The 21,904-nt window shown below is 33.9% G+C and overlaps 3 protein-coding genes across 3 annotated transcripts; all 3 read right to left on the reverse strand.

The window, feature by feature from the left end:
• Positions 1-1,345: 1,345 nt before the first annotated feature.
• On the reverse strand, positions 1,346-6,750 carry LOC108565157 (putative ATP-dependent RNA helicase me31b). Its single transcript, XM_017924453.1, has 6 exons — positions 6,518-6,750; positions 5,160-5,576; positions 4,685-4,763; positions 4,455-4,623; positions 3,253-4,005; positions 1,346-3,193 (listed from the first exon to the last, which is right to left on the reverse strand). Exons 2-6 carry the CDS (start codon positions 5,216-5,218, stop codon positions 2,928-2,930), a joined length of 1,326 nt encoding a protein of 441 aa, XP_017779942.1. The 5' UTR covers positions 5,219-5,576; positions 6,518-6,750; the 3' UTR covers positions 1,346-2,927.
• A 168-nt stretch (positions 6,751-6,918) lies between these two features.
• On the reverse strand, positions 6,919-8,947 carry LOC108565146 (protein KBP homolog). The gene is made up of 2 exons (XM_017924435.1): positions 8,630-8,947; positions 6,919-8,574 (listed from the first exon to the last, which is right to left on the reverse strand). Exons 1-2 carry the CDS (start codon positions 8,835-8,837, stop codon positions 7,016-7,018), a joined length of 1,767 nt encoding a protein of 588 aa, XP_017779924.1. The 5' UTR covers positions 8,838-8,947; the 3' UTR covers positions 6,919-7,015.
• Positions 8,948-10,314: 1,367 nt separating this feature from the next.
• Positions 10,315-16,548, reverse strand: LOC108565144 (E3 ubiquitin-protein ligase TRIM9). The gene is made up of 9 exons (XM_017924433.1): positions 16,540-16,548; positions 14,828-14,923; positions 14,523-14,756; positions 13,856-14,009; positions 13,485-13,517; positions 13,123-13,262; positions 11,346-11,484; positions 11,041-11,265; positions 10,315-10,980 (listed from the first exon to the last, which is right to left on the reverse strand). The coding sequence occupies exons 1-9, from the start codon at positions 16,546-16,548 to the stop codon at positions 10,688-10,690; spliced, it is 1,323 nt and encodes a 440-aa protein (XP_017779922.1). The 3' UTR covers positions 10,315-10,687.
• Between the last annotated feature and the right edge of the window lie 5,356 nt (positions 16,549-21,904).

Raw genomic sequence — 21,904 nt, forward strand, 5'->3', positions numbered from 1 at the left:
GTTGAATATTATGTTTTGGTCCATACATTATTTTTATGATGGGAAAATTATTCTAATCAATCTATAACAATTAGTTAAATTGTCAGAAAAAATGAAAATTCAAAAAAAGCACTCAAAATTAATATACTCGAACTTTTCTATTTGTTATAATTTATTAATATCTCACATCAGTTTTTTTTCTGGATAGTTTTCAAGATAATTTACGTCCAAACACTTGTTTAGTTATTTCATTCAAAATTGTATAAAGCATAAAGCGGGAATGACTTGAAATTCCTACTTATTGATTTATTATAATTAATCCTGGTATAAAGTTATAATGCAAAATTAAATTCATCAAAGTGAAATGCTCATTTCAAAACAAATATTTGGATTGTCATTTTTAAGGGCTTATACAAAAACCAGTTTTCGAATTTTCACAAAAAAAAATAGAGAAAAACGATTTTTACAACTCATTTGGTTGTTATTTAATATTAAAAAAATTAAAAAGAATGTCTACAGATGCGGATGCAACATTTTCAGAACTAGAAAGAAACTCCAAGCTGGGTTTAATCGTCTTTAAAGCATTAGATAATAAAAACTACTAGAAGCTCCCTTTTTAGTGTCTTGTGACAGGACAGTCACATCTTCAGTTTCTTAAAGATATTTATCATTTTTTCAAAGCAACCTATGGCTTGTTTTTCTTCTTTACCGCTTTTCTTCATCATCGCAGTGATCTATTTAACAATTTGGATACAATCTTGATATTTGTAGAAAAACTTAATGATTAATTTCAGATTTTTCAATTCATATGTCAAATAATTAAAATAACTCATTTTTATATTATAAGTTTAGACTCAAAAACCATTTTTTACTTAAATTTCCTTTAAAAAAACGGTTTCCAAAACCGACAAATCCTGTTTTTAACATTATTGGATCCTAGAAGCTAGAAAAGGCAGGTCACATAAGAAATAAAATATATAGGTATAAGGTGTTGTTCTGTATTTATTTCCAAATTTAAAAAAAAACCTCGAATATTGCAAATTAAAAAAATGTAAGAGAAATGAAAAAATAAAACCAAATAGAAAATAGTTTGAATCAGCCGAAATTATAATCCTGTTTAAAAGAAAAAAAACAAAATATAACATATTTTAAAAAAAGGCGTATGTGTGTGTATGTGTATAATATAAACTGTTGTACAAAATTGATTTTGATATTAGTGAAGAAAAAAAATAAAGTTTTGGTATTTTGAAGAAAAAAAACAAATAATAATGTATAAATACATATGTTTCACGTTTCCCCCCCTGATGTTTCATTAATCAATAAAAGATATTGAATAAAAGCAATTTCAATTCTTAAAATTTCTGGATGGAAAAGGGTTGTTCTTTCCAAATAAAATATTTTTATCACAATTGCAATGAATAAAAGAACAACCAGAATCAGTTGCTGAAGTAATTGTAAAAAGTCAGTTGATTTTTTTTAATGTCCCCGAAAAAGAATATTTAGAAATGAACGCGATGCAACTTTAATCTGGTTGTTCCCCCCGGAAACACCAGGTTTCCGAGTTAACGAGCCAATTTTGTTTTAAATATTCGTTCGCATTCGAACTTAAGTGTGGTTCCTTCGGGGGAGGCTCATTCGAAAACCCCAAAAGAACCCGTACATTAGAATCTCCATCTCTTAAACATAAACAAAAAAAATAATATTCACTTCCGCATTCCATTCTTCCGTAGCACACAATCAATCACTTAACTGTTCGTTAGTTCTAACAATTTTTTTTGTCGCGTTTCACAATTCCACTTAAAATTAAATCATAGTTCAAAATATGTATCATGTTTATAATGTAAAGTGTTTGTTACTGTAGTAATTCATAATTTTAAGAGATCCCAAGAGCACATATAACGTATTTGAAATAGCTCGAATATTTAAGCAGCTTTATAAATTAACAAACGTCGTCGATAGTTCAAACGACGACCATGTTAAACGCATTGCTGGAGATTCTGGGTGTTAACAATTTGCTTTCTTTTTTTCCAATGCGATAAAACTGCTTAAATATTGTTATTTCCGTGGCGCAAGACACGAAACTTCGGTGAAATCGATTTGTACTATTGCATGAATTGTATTTCATAAATAAAAGTAATTAGTGGGATATTTTTTAATTGTACATTTCAATTCATTAAAAATACGATTAAAAAACGATAATGTATACGTTAAAATGTGTTATTGTTGACCGAATCGACGATAATCACAGAAATTTCGCATTTGCACCGCTCGAAATACGTTAATTCTAGTACTAGAAAAAAAATCGAAAAAAGATTAAATGAAAACATAAGAAATTAATCAATAAATTACATAACCCGATACAAGACCAAAAATTATTTTGTTTTTTTCGCTCCACAGTATATGTGCCGAAAAGATTTCGCTTTTTTCCACATCTAACCAACCGAAAACTGAAATTTATCATCATAATTAATTCAAACGAAAAGACAATTCATGTACATAATTCCACCTGACTATATACAAAATCCGAAAATATAATGATAAACAGAAGAAAATAATGTTTCACGCGAATATATATTATATAAATATATAGTTTGGGAGGGTCGAGGGGTGTCTCGGTGTGTGTGTGTATGTGTGTATTGCGCTTTTGATTTTTTTTTCATGGGGCACTCAAAACAAGAGCCCCCGTGTTGTTTCGTTATTTCAATCATTTAATACTGCACTTTTTTTTTATATCGCATCCTCCAAAAAGAGAACGGAATCAAAAATAAATGTTATGCGCACTGCTTGTCCGTTTTTTTTTGTTTGTTTAGTATTGTTCGTTCTTCCCCACTTTGCATAATCGTCTGATAATTTTCACTGTTTAGTTGCTTTTCTTCTTTTTTTAATATATACATTTGACCGACAGATAACTGAACGAAAATAACCGAATTGTTGGGTTACGGGTTGATTTATTTGCTGATCTCTTCTTGGAGACGATCATCGTCCATGCTAGGTACATACAGGGACGGATCAATCACCTTCGGTATAGGCTTAATTTCTGTACCGAGCTCTTGTTCGATGCGATGAAGAGCGAACCTATCCTCGTATGTGATTAGATTGATGGCGATACCCAAATGACCGAACCTACCCGAACGGCCGATACGATGCAAATATGTTTCAGCCATCTTCGGAAAATCAAAATTAATAACGACATTCACAGCCTGCACATCAATACCTAAGAAGAAAAAAGAGATTATAAATTTGTTTTGAAAATTCAAACTCATTAATATTTACCTCTAGTGAACAAATCGGAGCAGACGAGATTCCTGCATAGTCCTGCCCTGAAGTCATGGAAGACGCGATTACGATGCGCCTGCGCCATTTTAGCATGGATATAGTAACAACAGTACCCTAGTTCAGTAATCTTTTTAGCCAGCAATTCGACACGCTGAGTACTGTTGCAGAATATTATGCTCTGGTTGATGTTTAGCTTGCTAAAGAGCGTATTCAAACAATGGACTTTTTGGCGCTCTTGAACGAACGCATAATATTGAGTAACACCTTTCAATGTAAGCTCTTCCATCAGATTGATTTCATACGGGTCGCGCAAGTGTTTCTCCATGAACTGCTTTACCGTGAGAGGGAATGTCGCCGAGAACAAAAGAATTTGTCGTTCGCGTGGTAAACGAGATATCACATGGTCGAGCATTCCCTTAAAGTCAGAACTGAGAAGCTTGTCCGCCTCATCAAGCACCAGAATACGACACTGGTCCATTTTCGCGACCTGCTTGTCCATTAAATCCAAAATACGTCCAGGTGTCGCAATAATTACTTGCACTTTTTGGTAGATACGCATAATGTCATCGCGAAGATTGGTGCCGCCCGTCGTCACCATCACGCGAATGTTCATATGTTTGGCGAGTTCAATGCAAATTTGCGATGTTTGCAGCGCGAGTTCTCTCGTAGGCACTATTATCAGCGCCTGGATGCAGTCTTTCTTGGGATCTATCTGTTCTAGCACAGGAATGCAGTATGCTCCAGTTTTTCCTGAAATCACACAAATATGCATCGGGTTAATTTCTGAACAATCGTAAACGACAAATGCATTTATCTGTATAAATTCATTCTCAGAGACACGATATTATCATTTATAAATAAATGAAGGGGAATCCAAAAAATCATCATGGTACTCATAGGATTGTGAAACGATGATAAAAACTCAATTCCTGACAAGTATTTAACTCAAATTTACCCCCCAGTAATATTTATAATGGAAGCTAAATAGTATATTTGACGAGGAATGATATTCGTAACTGATATTAAATATTGAAAAATTTAAAGAATCCTCAAATTTGACTAAAATGATATTTATATTTCCGTACACACGTAATAGTGATTTGCATAACTCATTAATTGCATTATCTAAAATATTGTCAGGAATTTGTTACAATCATGAGAAAGTAAGAAAAATTAAGAAACAATAAAACGATGCGTACCTGTTCCATTCTTAGCTCGGGCCAAGACGTCTTTACCAGATAGGGCAATGGGAATGGAGGCCTCTTGTATAGGAGATGGTTTCTCCCAACCTTTCTCGAATATTCCCATCAGAAGTTCACGTTTCAGGCAGAACTCTTCAAATTCGTTGCCCCTTGTGTCAGTGACATCCTATATAAGCAAATCATAATGAAATTCAGCACTTTACAGTTTTAACATTGCATATACATACTGTAGTCTTAACCCTTTTGTCCTTTGGTGGAATTTTGAGCTTCGCTTTCCAGCCAATATCATCCATTTTCTCAATGTCTCTGTAAAATGAATCAAGGATAAATATTTATTTTAACATAGATATAAACAAATATAGAGTACTTGAAACAGAAAATGTTTATAATATATAGACATATAATAAACATTCTCCTTATCTTATCTCTGTAAAATGTGGTTTGACTCTTGGTCTGCACTTGTAGATAATTGCAAAAGCAATAATTACATTTGTTTATATAATTCAAGTATTTTATACTAGTCAGACAATTAATTGATTGTTTGTGATAGTGAACTAAATACTAACATAGATTGAAGCATTTTAATAGTGACACACACACAATTCATTATAGCATACTATGTTCCCCTCAATGCCAACATCAAAGCTTGACTTGAGTCTACAGACATGCAATGAATGATGATTAGTGTGTTTATCAACTTACCCTTTGTTTGGCATCGATGATAACACAAGGTTATTCGAGTTCAACGTGTCAGTCATCATTTTGCTTGTGTATTACAAAAGAAAACTTCTCTTGAAAATGTTTATACGTGTTTGGATGTGTGCAGAAGACACAATAAAAATATATATCTATATAGTCTCACACTATGATCACTCACTTTTTTTTGTTTTATAGGAAAGAAAAAAACGAAAAAAAAAGATAATTGTCTATTATTTTTGCTCTTTTTTTTTCTAGTCTTTAGTGTGCTTGGAAACAAACACCTTTCCTCATTGAATCACTTCTCACCACTTAAAAATAAACTTCACTTTAGAAATAATCAGTTGATATTATTTCTTCCAAAGAAAGTTAATGTATGTTTGTTTATCCAGCACTGGAGCAACTCACGTCTCTAACAGACACCTGAAACACAAAGAAAAATGTACAGATTTCTTTATTTAGACAAAGATGTAAAGTTTAAATATCTTTTATGCACATTTAACTGGAATTACTTAATTCATAACTGTACTAGTTTCTAGTAATAAAGTGTATATATATATATTTTATGCATATATACTTTATGCAAAATAAATGAAAATTTAGAAAAATATGAAATTAATGAAAGAGCACATGTCTGTGATTAGTTTAAGGTGTTTTATATGTTATAATAACCTGTTACAGATCACAATTGATAATCTAGCATAAATTGTCCCCTCCAGATCAAAATTGAAGCTTTGAGTGGAGTCTATTTTTATGCAAGTGTGATTATGTTATTTCTGACATGTAGGATGTTCAGTCAAAAGTCTATTGATTATTTCAGCCAAGAAAAATGTGTGATTTGGCACAATCCACATTACTACTATCCAAAGAGAAAGTTTTTAAGCGTGAAAGCATCAATTGACGGTCCCTAAGCTTTTTCAAGGTTAATTTTTATTGGTTATAGAAAAGAAAGTGTAACGAATGATGTACCTACTGAGATGGTTGTATTACTTTTCGTGACTAAAAATAAAGTAATTATTTTAGAATTCACTAAAAGGAAGAAGAAAGAATGGTTTCCGTCTTCTTCCCCCACTATATACTCCGTTCAAATGGTATTGCGATTGTAAAATGAACGAAAAAAAAAAAAGAAGACAGTCCGCAATGATTGGCAAAAATTTTACGGAAAAAGTAAATTGGAGTAAAAATATCGAAGTAAATTTAATCTCGATTGGATCGTATGCAATTACAGCTGCAAATGAAATGCATTCAGGGGCAAATGCATCGGATGCAAGCGGATTAAGGTTCGAAATGGGGGAAAAAATAAAATCTAAAATGGCTCCACTCTCGTACACATACATACATAGGCATAAAGCAAAAATCCTTACCTCGTTAAATAATCACAGAGCGTCTCGCTTACAGCCACTTTGTACATCTCTTCGCACGACAATAATAAAATAAGTATTTACGTAACCGACACGTCGTCCTCTCTCGAGTTATCAAATTTTACTTGCTATAATCCTTTTTCGAAATTCACCATTCGCTTGCACTTGTACGTACGTTGCGCGGGTTTTCCTCTGCTCAACTTGCTTACACTAAATATAGGAATGAAATGAGCGGCGTCATGCGATTCCAAAACCACTTACCCAGTATGCATCAGACATACCACCACAAGCCGCATCCTCTTAAAGCATATCCAACCCAACGGAAATAAAACTAACCAGAATATTCAATTTAAAATTTTTATTATCGTATTATTATTATCCATAATCATTATAATGATCATAGCACATCCTACAATATCATATTAAAACTATTATAAATATACAAATAATATATAAAAAAACAACCAAACAATATATATCATATACAATTGCTCAACAAAACTATCTTGGTAAAGGCAATTCATTTCGTAACTTTGCAATCTTTAATGGTAATAACGTAACCATCTCTTTGGCTACGGACAGCTCCTCTTTAACGCAACCTACAGCGCTTTCGTTCGCGTTACAGTAATCAACAAACATTTTATAGAATTTCATACTCTCTTCGGTATTCTTCAATTGAACATTCTTATCCAAAGTTATATGTCTCGTTTGTAAAACGGCCAAATGGAAATATGCCTGTAGAAATGGTTTCTCCATGTCTTCAGTCATTTTCTTAGGTAGCTCCCCAGAAGAATTTTTAAAGCTATCAACGAAAGAGTTAAAGTGTTTCAAGCTTTTATCGACCAAGGCGTTGATTTTCTTCAATGCATGTGGATTTGGTCGAGCTGTGCTTTCTTTGATTCTATCCAACTTGATATCAATTAAATCAGAATATAACATGCCTAGTCGGAACCAGATCGGTCTGCAGTACTGCATGTAATACGTTGGATTCACCTCAGACAGCACCTGCTCCAAAACATCGATGGCCCGCTTAATCAATTTCGATCTATTATCAGGATTTTCTTCGTAAAATACTAACGCATCATACAGTTTACTGTAATCTTGCGCGATCTCAATATAATCAGAAGCTAACGATTCTAAGCTGTAGTATTCCTGTGCTCTGTTTAGCCACTTTTGAGCGTTCAAGAAAACCTTTTTGGCGTCTTCTATAGTTAGCACGAATTGATCAGTCACTTCCTCCTCATATTTGCTTAATTCTAATGTGGGAAAGTCCCACTCAGTTAGTTCTTCAGTTATATTGAGTTTGGAAATATCAGTGCAAATACTTGCTGTTGCATCAATATCAGAAGTGTTCACCAATCTATCTCTTGAGTTAACCAAGAGTACTAAACCATATTTACCCCAACATCTTGCAACATCTGCAAAACGATGCTGGTACGTTTCCAATTTCGCGAAATATTCATCGTCTCGTTCAACAATCGCATCTAGTTTTTTCTTATGCTCGTCCAGCATATACCAACTAGCGCTCAAGTGATGTCTAGCCTGTTTAAATCCATTCTTTTCCATCAAAAACTGAGACAATGTAGCTGTATTCAAAATCCAATCAATTTCCTCATAGTCATTACTCTCCAGTTGCCTTTGCAACGTTTTATGACAGAATATGGCGCTTTTCACAGGATCCTTTAGACTGTAAACTTGTGCTAAATAATACAATGTAAGTGTATATAGCTTTTCAAATTTCTTCATGGCATCTTCTTCATTCAACTCATAATTTACATTGAAAATATCATTGCAATCAATTGGTACAAGGCCAGATTCTTTAATTTGCTTATAAAAAGAATCAGCCTTTTCCAAATGCTCCTGTCCTTTTTCGTAATCCCATCTAGCCCAGACTGTTCCCAATTGATTCAACATATGCAAATTAACAGAAGCTACTTCAAGTTTGTCTTCAAAACCTTCAATAATTTTAGCACACTCTTGAAAATGCTTTTCACCAATTGTCAGTTCTTCAGTGTCAACTGCAATCATGCCCAAATTTAATTTGACTGTCCCGTGCATCCCTAAAAATGGTTATATTGATACAAATCTGTTTTAATAAGATATGAATACAATTACCTATTAATTTTGGATAATCAGGACTGTCTGGTCCTTGTTTCTCTTTGAGATTCTCAATTAAAGCATTCATTGATATCAGATTTTGCCTTGCAGAGTATTTTGAGAAGTAGGGTTGTGTTTCTGGATCAAATCTTGCATCTTCCTCCACCAATTTCTTCACTTTTTCAAACTTCTCTTGTAAATCTCCTAAGCTCTCTTTAGTAATCATCTTGTACGTACTTTTCGTAAGTTAATTAATATAAATCAATTATTACGCCACCCCTATTTACTCCGTATACTTTGATCTGCTTATGTCCAATTGAAACATGCTTCACTTCCCTTCACTTATGTCAAGTGCATTTGAACTACTATAAGTAAATTCAATTTGTATTATCTTAGCATAAATGCTTACATTTAGATAGATTCAAATATTTAAATGTAATAATTCGCAATAATTAAAGAGAAAAATAATAATATTCAATACTAATTTTAATATTTACGTTTTAGAACATCGTCAAGAGATGGCAACCAGTTCCTTGCTTTCATTTAAATTTGAATTGTATTTGTGAATCAAGATATAGTGGAACCTCGCTTAAAGAGTACCTCGCATAACGAGCATTTTGTTTAGCGAGCAAAATGAATTCTAAGAAAAATTACTCGCTTAACGAGCGACTTTTCACATAACGAGTGACAATGAGAAGAGAAATCCGGGATTGCGCGCTTACTACATCATATTTAAAACTTGTGTACACATATTATGAGGAAAAATCCGGAAAGTTTGGAACGGATTAAACTCGTTAAGCGAGGTTCCACTGTATATGTATATATTTTATATGGAAGCGATCGTTATATTTAATGGTATATGTTGGCCATGTTCTTAAACTTCCAGTATTAATATACACGATTTAAGAATTTTATTGCAGGAAAGATAACACATTTTCTAGTTAAAAGTCCCATAATTTTGCTAGTTTTTTAATTTTGTAACGAAAATTCTTCTTAGCTTTTCATAACTTAATGTTATTTTTAATTTAACATTAATAAGCCATAAAATAAGAACAAATATTTTGAAGAAAAGACGCATTTCATTATACTAAATCTTTATTTACAAATATGAAAACACGTTAAATAATAGTTAATACCGAAATTAAAAACCTTTTTTAATATGAATTGTATTTTGAATCAAATTTAAGGTCACTAAATTAAATGTATTGGAATTTATTTATACAAATTTTATTTACATGTGACATTACATTAATATTTGTGTAATATATGTATATCAATAGTAAGATATAATAAATGGAAAATAACACAATAAAATAAATTATACTAATTGCCTTAAATCTATTATATATATATATATATTTTAAATATATAACAAATATTATAATAAATACGCAGTTGTTCTAAACAAATTGTTTACAATAAACAAATAAAATATAAAATAAAAATGGCAAAGGAAAATTAGGCAGGATTTGTTCACATGATTTAATATTGAGTGTGTACATTATAGGTCCCATAATTATTATTGGAGCATTCATAAATTCGTTTTCCTTATAATAAATTTATATTGAGCTAAATTTTCAATTCGCTTTCTTTTTAGGACTAGAAAATATGTGGAACAGACACGAAAATACATGAAGCATTTAAAATTAAATAAAAAAACAACAATCAAAATAATAAATTGTAAACTATTCTTAAATCTAGCTTTGCTAAATCCGTTGTTAGCAATTCATGGACATATACTTTTCAGTTCACATTCACTTAGTTTATATGTATTTCGAAAAAAGAACGAAATCGAAACGTTTGTGCATTCAGTCTTTTATGATTATAAAATTATTAATCCGAATAATAAGTAATTGGTGTATGATTAAATCGCGTGTATATTGTTATTATTATATTGTGTGACACGGAGAACGAAAGTATTGTCTTGTTGTTTGGAGGAAATATTTATATATGTGGGAAGAAATAATTTTGTTTGCATTTAAGGACGTCATAGTTAAGATATGTTAAACATTTAAATGAAAGAACTATCTAGGAAATAAAATTGTTCATATGTATATATCTATATAAGTTTAGAATTTATGTCTCTTCTACATCGGATGGTGGATCTATTGCTGTGTGGAGGCTCACGCTGACGCCGCGATTGATACTTATTGCAGGATAGAACACTCCGTACAGGTCTCTGAAAGCGACGGAGCCCTGGGGCTCCTCGTTCACGTAAAAAGCTAAAGTGTGTCTATCCAAATCTAGGAGTACTCCGACCGTGCTGCCGGGACTGATGCCGCCATCCACCCGTTCCTCGTGCCCTCCGGCATGTTGGAACCAAGACCGTTGCCTGTCTATGTACATAGCCCAGCCCTTGTCGTCTTTACCTAAACAGAAAAAGGGATATGAATTCGTCGTATCGATTTAACATGCATCGTCGAGCCTACCGAGCATTTTATCTCTGGCTACATCGATCCTGGCGATGCCAAAGGCCGGATCTGTATCCGCATCGAATTTGTCAATGCTGAATTCCCAGTAGTGGACGCCTCTGCTAAATCCGACACTACCAAGTGCCACCCGGTGTTCCCAACCTTCCCCAGTCACCGTTAAACTGTCCTCCGAATAATGAAGCCCTGGGCCTGAGAGAACTGGATCGAACGAGAACCAAGCAACTACACGCAAATCAATGCAACAAAAAGGGAACACAATATTATTAGAAAGTGTCGATCACAATATAGAATCTTCATCTCACCTTCTGCGGTTTGCAAACCTATCAATTCGCTGTATTCTCCTTCGCCGGTGCTGTTGAAAGCTTTCACCCTCGCGTTGTACATGCAATGAAAATGTAATCCGTCCACGGTGCAGATAGTTTCGATGCCGCAGTATACCTCCTACAAAAAAGCAAAATTTAGAATTTTTGAGAAAATTATGAAATTATGAAATTTTCACAAATTTTATCGTTCCGAGATTTGTATTGTTGTGAAGGGGTGTTTTCCGAATAATAGCGGTTTGAATAATTAAGAGTATAAAAACGTGAATTAGAATGGAAGGAGCCAGACGAGGGACTAATGGCTGTCATGATTATTATATTTATGAAAAGAGGTAGGGTAGTCTCGTTTTGAATAACGTGCGGGGTGCGGGTTCCACTTCCCTTCCCTCGATTATGCATGACCATGAAACAAAACACTTCTTCTTCCCGTACAAATACGCGTCCCTCATAGAGTTCGTATACCCTCTTACATATCAAAGGAGAGCCCAATTTCATTCAGAATCTGATTGTACCATTTAAATCTTTTGATCACTATTTTTGATGCATCATATGGGACAATAAAAGAACGATAATAATAAGTTTGTATAGTATACTGCATCACATTTCTGTTAAAAAATAATCAAATAAGTAGAACAAATGAATATAATTCAAATGAAAAATAAGGTAGTAGTTTTGACTACAATATACAAGATAGTAACTGTCATATTAGGATTCATAAAAAAAAAATAACGCGATCCATTATTGTGTCGCAACTCGTAGGTTGAGAAACTATGTACCAGATTAGCGGTCGTCTAACTTGTTGACCTCATGGACCATTAAACTCAAAATAGTCCCGCGGACTACTAAATTCAAAATATTGCATCCCGCGGACTAAACTCAAAATTTCATGCAAAAAAGTAGAATCAGAATATTAGAAAATTAAAATTGCAAATATATTCAAATTACTTCGTGAACTACCAAAATTCTCTTGCGTATCACTAGTCGTCTGATTGGCGAATTTCCGAAGAACAAAAAATAAACTACACATAAATGTTATTGATATTTTAAAAGTTAATATTATATACATTTAATTACTGTGTTGAAATTATCACTTTCAACAAAAAAATTAAAGTTTCGTATTTAGGAATGTATTCTAAGAGATAATCAGGTATTGATAGAAGTTTCTCCTAATATAAAGACGCGAGTTTCGTGTATTTAGAAACTGGTACAAGTACATGTTAAACAAGAAGAAGTATTGTAAATAATTCCGAAGAATATAATAACTATTGAAAGTATAAAACATTGTATTTATGGAGACATAATCAGATTTTGGACAAAATAAGTAATTTACAGATGAGCATTTCGTGTTGCAATATGATTGAGTCGAGATGAATGATTGGGATGGATGTAAAAGTTGTAGGTATATAACTTTCGAATGGGTATATCAAGGGCCAATATAGGAGTCAGTATTTGATATTAGTCCAGGGGCCTGGGGTGTGAGTCATGTGGCAATTGCGGCACCAAAAGGCCATTAATCACTCGGGTCGGTCCCATCCCCCGATGCACCAATTTTATCACAACTGCATTGCCAATTTTCGAGGGAGCCGGTAATTGATCGATTCGAGCAATTGCACGTGTTGTCTCTCAATACCAGTGTCCCCTCGATGGTCGTCCGGAGAAAAAAAAGGAAGGACCTGATTCGAACAAGGATAAACCTCCTCCTTTGTATCCTCCTCCTACAAACCCCCTACCGACGAACAGAATCTAAATGGAAACTCACCCTGAAGTCGCCTCCGTTGCCGTCGTCCAATTCCAAAACGTATCCTTCGACGTGACTCTGCGGGGGTGGCTGCCAGGCCACCGTCACAGAATTATTCTCGGCGCTGCATTCTTCTGGAATTATTGTCGGAGCTGCCGGAGCTACAAATTACAGAACGCTCTTAATAAATGGAAATACGACAGAAAGTTACAATTCATACAAAAAAAAAACAACGAAGTAACGAACGAAACGGAAAAAGGAAATTATATTTAAATAAATATAAAAGTAAAATTCAACAACATTACGAAATTATAAAACGCAAACCCTGCTCTCCTCAACTCATGCGATATAATATATTTTTTTTTATTGGTTTTGTCTGTTACCTGCAGGGACCCGTTCTTCGCCATCTTTGTAAGCTAAAGGACGGAAATTACAAAAAAAAAATTGGATCATTTTAAACCAGTCTCGGGTTGAAGAATGTGTTTCGTTAATTATTTAAAACCTTTATGAACTAAAGGATAAAAACACGAGTTCGTGCAATTACAATTCAAATAGAATAGTAAGTATATTCATCTTTCGCGCATTCCCCTACATTACATTTTTTTTCGGTGCTCTTTAATTAAATGCTAGCGCGCAAAATGCTGAACATGAATTTCATTATGCATGCGCCTTTTCTTTACGTTTGTTCCAGTTTTAGTTGTTGTTGTCTGATGCGGAGCGAGAGGAAAGGAATAGTTTAATTGATGCAACTCACGTTTCATCTGTATAAAGTTCAGCTGATCTATGGCCCTGTGCACAGACTTGTCGTCGAGGGTGAGGTCAAAGTGGGGCGAGACCCTTGGGGCCGTCCACTCCTTGTGCCACGAATGATCCGTATTTGCCACACGACCTATCAACATGCTGCCCACCTGAAAACAAAATATAACGTAACGAATTGCGATCTTTAAAATTAAACTTTAATAGTCCACGCAACCCAAGATCAGAATTACACATGTTTGTTCATATATCTATTAATCGTATAATAATTTATATAATATAAATGTTCTATATTTCTATTAATATAGATTGTGATAAATAGAAAAAAAAATATTAATAATATATTAAAAGTTACATGATTATTTCCTTTCATTATTTTTTTTGTAATTTTATAGTTTTGGTAATAATGATTAACTAACAATAATAACTTTTTTATGTATGCAATATATTATAGTGTACTAAAATTAATTAAGAAACATGTAAGGTTTACTTATTAACTAATCGGTACGTAATCTGTTGGGTGTAATTTGATTAGTTTATAATTGAAAAACTTGTTTCTGAGGTCGTCGTTTTACAGTAATAAACTTAAAGATTCAATATTCCCGTTGATATTGAATCACCATCATTAATAAGGTGGTTGAAAAAGAAAGAGAAAATGGGTTTACTTGTAAAAATGCGGCGCTGTCCGTTTCTTTCAGAGCCTCGATGCAGAATTGTAGGAGGGCGGTGGTGTGTTGGAGGCGGGCAGTGCAGGTCGCGACTTGCTCCTTGAGGGCCCGCACTCTCAAGTCTTTGTCCTGTCTGATGCACTCGAGCAGCTGTGCCCTACGGGCATGGATGGCCGCGATCAGGGCATCACACTGGGCGGAAACCAAACTCTCGAATTCCAGGCAGTTCTCCTGCGAATCAAAGAAGAAGCAATTAAAAACGTCCACTCAAAACATCCAACACCCAGAGCGAGAATACTCACGTTGACTTTATCGCTCATCCCTTTGAGCCTCTGTATGAACTCGGTCGTCGATCGCGCCCTCTCCGACAACTGCTGCAGATTATGGGATAATTCAGTCTGAAATAGAGAGAGAGAGAATGTTAGAGATAAATTAACAAAATTAAATTTGCATTGAAACGCGCCTCGTCGACGCCTTCTCGCCTCGACGGAACAAATTATAAAAGAAATCCATTACTGTCGCTCCGGCGACATCGGTAATGATTTCTTTCCAAGATTTGATATGGCGAGATTACTATAATAAAATGTGCCCTGCGGGGGCGTCTTCCTTTCCTGCTAGGAGGAAAGCTTTTGAAACCGAAGAGGGTGAGCCTCCCTTCTATTTCTTTTTCGTGCACCCAAAATCTAGGGGAAGGACGACCGAGTTTTGATAACGTAATGGAGGATAAAGTCCATTACACCTGAGAACATTATTCGGGATCGTCCCTCGTCATTTCCATTCGCGATTAATTAATTAAACCCACCGCTGCATGTAAAAAGCGAAGTGGGATTAATTCGAACTTCTTCAAATTCAGACAGCCAAAGATCCATAATCCATCCCAGGCTTAAAGTAACTTTGTTTCCGAGGTTGCACCGCGCCGATTTTAATCATCACATTCAATGAACTTAATCTGATTTTGTTGCGTATTGCGTAAATTCATTAAATTTTCACTTTAAATCCAATTTAATCCGATGATGCCTAAAATGCAAATCTATTTGTTTGAATCGATAAAACCTTAAGTTTCTTGTTAAATAAAACAATGTTATCTCCGTTTAAACTAAAATTATAAAAAAACTAACATTTAATCTCCAAGAGAGTAAAATATAATCATCTTATTTTAAACAGCACTAAGTTTCATAAAAAAATATTTGTTTGTAAAAACCTTAAGTTTTTTGATATAAAACAAAGATATCTTCAACATTTTTAATCAATGTTCCTTCATTCAAACTTTCTACAAAGTAATGAAAAAGTATCTAAGCACATATACCTAAGGGCAAACATAAATAATCTTCCTTTAAACAGCAATGCGAAGTATAATAAAAATATACTTGTACAATTTATTAACATGGCAATCTTATAATTATTGCACTTAATGGTCAATTCCCCGTTGCAATTATACATGTGTGTTTTTTTGTTTCATACATTTTTTGCTATAAGTATTTGAATTATTGTACTAAATCTTGTTTGTAACAATTATACATGACATTCATAATAAATTTAATTTGTTGTTTACATACAGATAAAGGGATATTGACTTTCCGTCAATATTGATAATTATGTTAATTATTTGTTAATTCTTTACAATTAATTTAAAATCAAATTATATTTTTTTGTAATGGCTTAGCTGTCATTACAAATTTGTCGTCATTAGTACTGTTATAATGTGCTTTTAATGTATATAATTATTTTAAGTTAATTAACTTAATTGACATTGGTATAATTCAAATAATAAAATTTATGGATTAGTGTAACATATGACAATAGAGACATCTCAGTTATATATAAATTCCAGAATATAATTATGATTACATGTCGTTTATGCTTTTGTTAATCAGATTTTTTTAAATTATATTGAATGTACATGTACATGTTTTATGCCTTCAATGGAGTTATGTTCTTTCATCTTTTAAAAGAATCTCTCTTTCTTCGTCAAGTAAAAACTTCAGAATCATGCTAATTAATTAGTAGTGTATACCGTTTGCATGTTGAAATAGTTGGGAAATGGAAGTAATACAAACAGTGAGTGAGTGACTGGCCGAAAGTTCGTGAACGCTGATGTTCGTTTCTTCTTGGCATTTTTTTTGTACAAAGTCGTGGTCTTATCTTTATGTGTGTGAGGGGTTTCGTATTTAATAAAAATCAATAATCGCACCCCCGCGGCAACGCTGAAAGTTTCTGATATATGTCCCGGGGAATGTCAAGTGCGCTGCTTTATTATCCTGCATGCAACCGATAAGGGTTGCATTTCCTCCTCACTCGCTAAACCAACCCAACCAGCCAACCAACCCCTGCTGCCCTAAAGCACTCCTCCAGGGCAAGGGGCTCGAAAGTTCGTAAATTCCGTGCTCCTGCAATGTTAACGAACCCTCCCTTGTTAAAGAAGGGAAGCGAAAAAAAAAAGTATAATAATCCTCCCCTTCCACATACACGTTAATTACTTAAATCTTTATCTGCCTGCAAAACGCAGTAGCTCGTTCCGAAAGTTCCATGGCAACAAATCGGCTAGAAACTGTCAAGGAAATTTGTTTCGAGTGACAAATGCCAGTTGGTAATCACGTATAAAACATTTGGAGTTTAAATTTCACGTGATCATTGTTTTTGTCGGTTCGCAAGAAATTCACAGTTTCGTGGAAAATTATGAAGGCGTCTAGCAGATCCCCAGGTACGAAAGATTAAATTAAACCCATTCGCTTTAAACTGCACTGAAAGCTTTAAGGAGCTAAGAACCATCATCATCATCATCGCCATCATCGCAATAACCATGATGAAAATTTCTCTTTGAAATTAAAAGATGTTGCCAGGGAAACGTACAGCGATCGCTTAAGACAATTGGCATTGCCGAACTGTCACTTGGTTGAGGCGGTGCTGAAAGAACACTACCATATATTCAACGATGATTGCAGGGATCGTCTCAAGAAGCTTTTGGAATTAATTCTCTCGGTAAATCGAAGTAGCAAAGTGAAATTTGACAATATGAACGATAAGATGCGATGGAGGGCGATAAAAAATTTGACCAATAAAATTAAGCGTTTAGAAGACGCTGAGATGATGAGACAGAAACAGGCCGGAGATCACGATTCATCCGCTAAGGAGATGAGAGTGCTGTTTAAAGCGAAGAAGTTGCAAAGAGACCAATCCGGGAATCGCGGAAGCGAAGTATCACCAGATGCGGCGTGCGGTGATCACCAACAGAAAACGCAAGTCGAGGAAGAGCAGTATTCCGAGAGAATGTGTAAAACTCCGAACAACAGTTATATACTGCACGAAGACGAAGTCAAAGACGAGAAGGTCATGACGAGTTTCAGCGAAGAACTGAAGATTTACCAAGACCATCTCGAGCCGAAATGGTTTAATAGCGAGGATGATGTACGGATGGCCACCGAATGTTTAGCAAAATTCTTCGTGCAACGTAACAAGTACGGCTCGAACGATGTGCCATCTCTTGCCGTCAAGTATTACATTATTTTGGTGTACGATATGCAGAGGAACTGCAAGATATACGCGCACTTTATCCGTGAGCATAACTAAATTAGGCATTCCACTCGCACATAGTGCTCATCAATTCAATCATTTACAGAAGAACTGATACGGCCCACTTCGCATGATAACGAGCCCTATTTGGAAGCTGCATACGAATGCTGGATGGAGTACATGTCGTACATCAAGCACACGCTCGAATACTTGCATCCGTACATAACTGATTTAGTGAGGATGTGCCATACGTTCAATCCTGGCGATCCGGCACTCAAAGAATACGAAACAAAGTTGCCGAGAGTTCTGGTGAATAGCATCAGAAATATGAAGCCTTGGCGGAGGGCACTCTCGGAAACCGTTGAATGCTGTAAGGAGTTGATCGTGGATTCTACACAAAGGAAGGGGAGCGTTGCTATTAACATTCACCATTTGTATGTAAGATATTACAAGAAAATTAGGTCGCTGGCAAAAGAACAACTCAACTGAACATTCTAATTCCTCTCTCGCTCTTCTCGAGCATCTGTAAAAATAAATTTTTGTTCAGCCATCCATTTGATTTTTCATCGACGAAGGAAACTCGGTTGAACTGGTAACCAATGACAACTCATTCGTCCTTTAAATATTATCAACTTTTCTTTAATGTAAATACCCTACATTTTTACATTTAAATCATTTTTTAATGTAAGTAATAAATATTAATATGAAATTTATAATATATGATTCCACACAAAGATTATATAGAATTTTTAATTTATTACCAAATATTAAAATTATGCATTTTTACATAAATCATATATCAAAATTACTCAAAATAGTTGTTATAACTAAATATGCTTTCTATTGAATGAACAATATTAATTAATTATTTATTTGTTGATTTACTTAGCAGTTTCAGCGTGTTTTCAAATATTAAATGTAATTTAGGGGAAGGCTACGTGCAGTAAACATCTGAGAAGTAAACAAGTCCTGATTTTCTCAACTTAAATTTTCCCGCATCCGTTCAGGTAGTCGACTCAAGACAAAGAGTAAATAAATATATAAGGATAAAAAAATAAGTTTCGGTTCGAGCTGAAGGGATTTGTTATTTTAATATGTCCTCGTTTCGGTGCTCAAAGCGACTTGCATTTCACAGACAGTTGGAAATTGCGGGCTTTGAATTCCGAACGAGCGCCGCGACGCATAACAGTTTCGTTTATTAAATTTTCCCCTTTTTATTAAAGACATAGCAGCCGGAAAGCAAAACGGAATTGGGGATAAGGCGAAGAAGCAAAAAAAAAAGAAAACACGACGAAGAAGTAGGAACTGCGTTAATATCTAAAGTGGAATCGGTAGAAGAAGTGCAAGTTTCTTATTCTTCATCTCCGATCCGAGCATCGCTTCGCCCTGTTTAATGTCATTATAAGGGAGAGATGGCACTTAAGTGTGTGCTGCAGAAAGGGGATCAATACCAGCAGCATCCCGACGTCGCGGATTTCATTCATCTTATTTTTTCTTCTTCTTCAATAAAGAGGCCGAGCGCCGATTGATTAGTGCCGTCCTGAATTTATATTGCTCAATCAAAACGCTCTGGCCTTCTTCTACTTCTCCTTCATCTTCTTCGGTGATTTAATTGATTCGTACACAGTTATTGGCACTACGGTATTCTGGAGGATCCACAACAGACTTAACCAAAACCGGAGCAGTTTGGGTAATTGAATCGTCAAACGATATCTCGAGACAAGGGTGAGAGGAGATGGCCCGAGAACTTCGTTTATTAATATAATTTTCGATGGAGTGAACTCTGCCCTCTCAAGGATTAATTATTAAATCACTACTGTTACAAAGAGGGGGGGAGGGGGACTCTTCAAAGGAATCTCGCGAAATTAATTCCTGCCATCATCGGAATAAAAAGTATTCGTTAATTGATTTCGTGGTGCCGTTTTAAGGACGCAACTCGACTGAAAAATCTGAAGGCGGTGAAGGAGGAAGTGGAGATCTTTTCCTTTGCTGGAAATAAATGATCCTCGGCGATCAGTCGCCAACTGGTTTCTTTGTTTCAATTTTACGTTCATTTAGTCCGGAGTAATTGCATGGCTTTTGAAAGTGCACTGTACTCCCTTTGTTCTCTCCGTAGGAATAAAACTGGATAGAATTTATTACAGAGTCCTCGCTCTGAAACTATCGTGTAAAAGTCTCTCTTTAATGTTCCCAACAACAAACATAAAAGTAAAACAATAAAACCGAGACGTTCTATAAAATACAAATGTATAAAAGGCATATATTTAATTTAAACTAGACGAAAGTACTTACTATTTCAAGCATTTAACAAATTATATTTTCATTTAAAAATAACATAATGAACGTTACTTTTATATTTTAATTTTTAACTATTTCCATATTTATTTCAACTGTCTTTAATATTGCAACGTTATTTTATAATTTGTTTCTAAAAACTTTATAAGATTTTTAATAAAAGTTTCTTAATATGTAATTCTGTATAGCCCAGAATTTCGTTTTAAAAATTCATTATAAAGAAGTATATGTATCACAAGAAATTCGATATAACTTATATAAAAAAAAATATTTATAAAATTAGTATAATTTTCTAATTAAAATTTAATTGCTTTTTAGAATTTTATATTCAAAATTTGCAACGGCTTTGTGTAGAACAACAGAGCTTTTCTCTAGAGTTGGGGAGCGAAATACCCTGAATGGATAAAGGATTATTGTATAGTGGCCAAGGAACAAAACCACTGTACAAAGGATTATGTATAAACTGTGTGAATGGATAGTAAATTACAACCGTTAAAGGACCTCGGCATATTATTCATAAATTGATGTGTTACGTAATAAAAAAACAAGTTTAATTTTGCCTGGGCTATAAAAAAAATATATATGTGATGTTCGACACAGATTTGGTAAATATGTACGAGTTAATTGTATATTGATTTTCAATTATATTTACACAAACCAATTTTAACATAAAATAAAATGTATTACTACATTTAAAAAATATATAATTTTTTTAAGTTTGTAATATGTAATATACCATTATTTTAATACTACATAAACAAAAGTAAATTAGACTCTTCATTAGATACAATCTAAACACAAAAAAATGATCAAACAGATTGGACTTTCTCCACGATCTGTAATAATTACGTAATAATAATGAGCTCCAACATAATTTAATTACTTGATAAATTTAATGAGAAACTGTTATTTAATAAGTATGAATCGATTCTGCAGGTATTTTTTTAATCATTTAATGATTGATCGCATCGAATTGGTTTTCACGTGACCAAGAGGTAATGTTATTATAAAACTTTTGCACTAAAAACCTTGAAACTTTAATAAAAAATCTAAGAACAGACAGAACATGAAACGCCTTGGAATAAGAGCAATTATATATAATTTTATTTATATATACTTATAGTTTATTGATAATTTTTATGGAAAGTTCCTTAAGAACATTATTGGAATACATGAGATGTCTCTTGTGTTCTTAGATACAGAGAAAATATTTTGTTAAAGCAATGAAACAAAAGTCTCAAACGTGCTCAGATATTTGCATTGTAATTTATACGCAAAAATAACAGCGTGACCAATTTATATAAGTATACTGTGATATTTAAGCTGCTCATAGATAATACTTCTTGCTTCATTGACTAACATTTCCTTGCATTTACAGAGTATTACGGAAAACCCACAAGTGGCACGATGATTCCAACACACTTATTATGTTTCCTCGGTGTAAGGTTTATGCTACATATTCAATTTACATTTTATAGTAGCTATGTTTCGAGAAAAAATGTAAAACACACTCTTATCATTGCCTCGCTTCAGCGTTGACAGAATATCGTATTGCTTTGATTACATTTACGTAA

The sequence above is a fragment of the Nicrophorus vespilloides genome, unplaced genomic scaffold (assembly GCF_001412225.1).
Source record: "Nicrophorus vespilloides isolate i.1.1-1 unplaced genomic scaffold, Nicve_v1.0, whole genome shotgun sequence".
In the NCBI taxonomy this organism is placed as follows: domain Eukaryota; kingdom Metazoa; phylum Arthropoda; class Insecta; order Coleoptera; family Silphidae; genus Nicrophorus; species Nicrophorus vespilloides.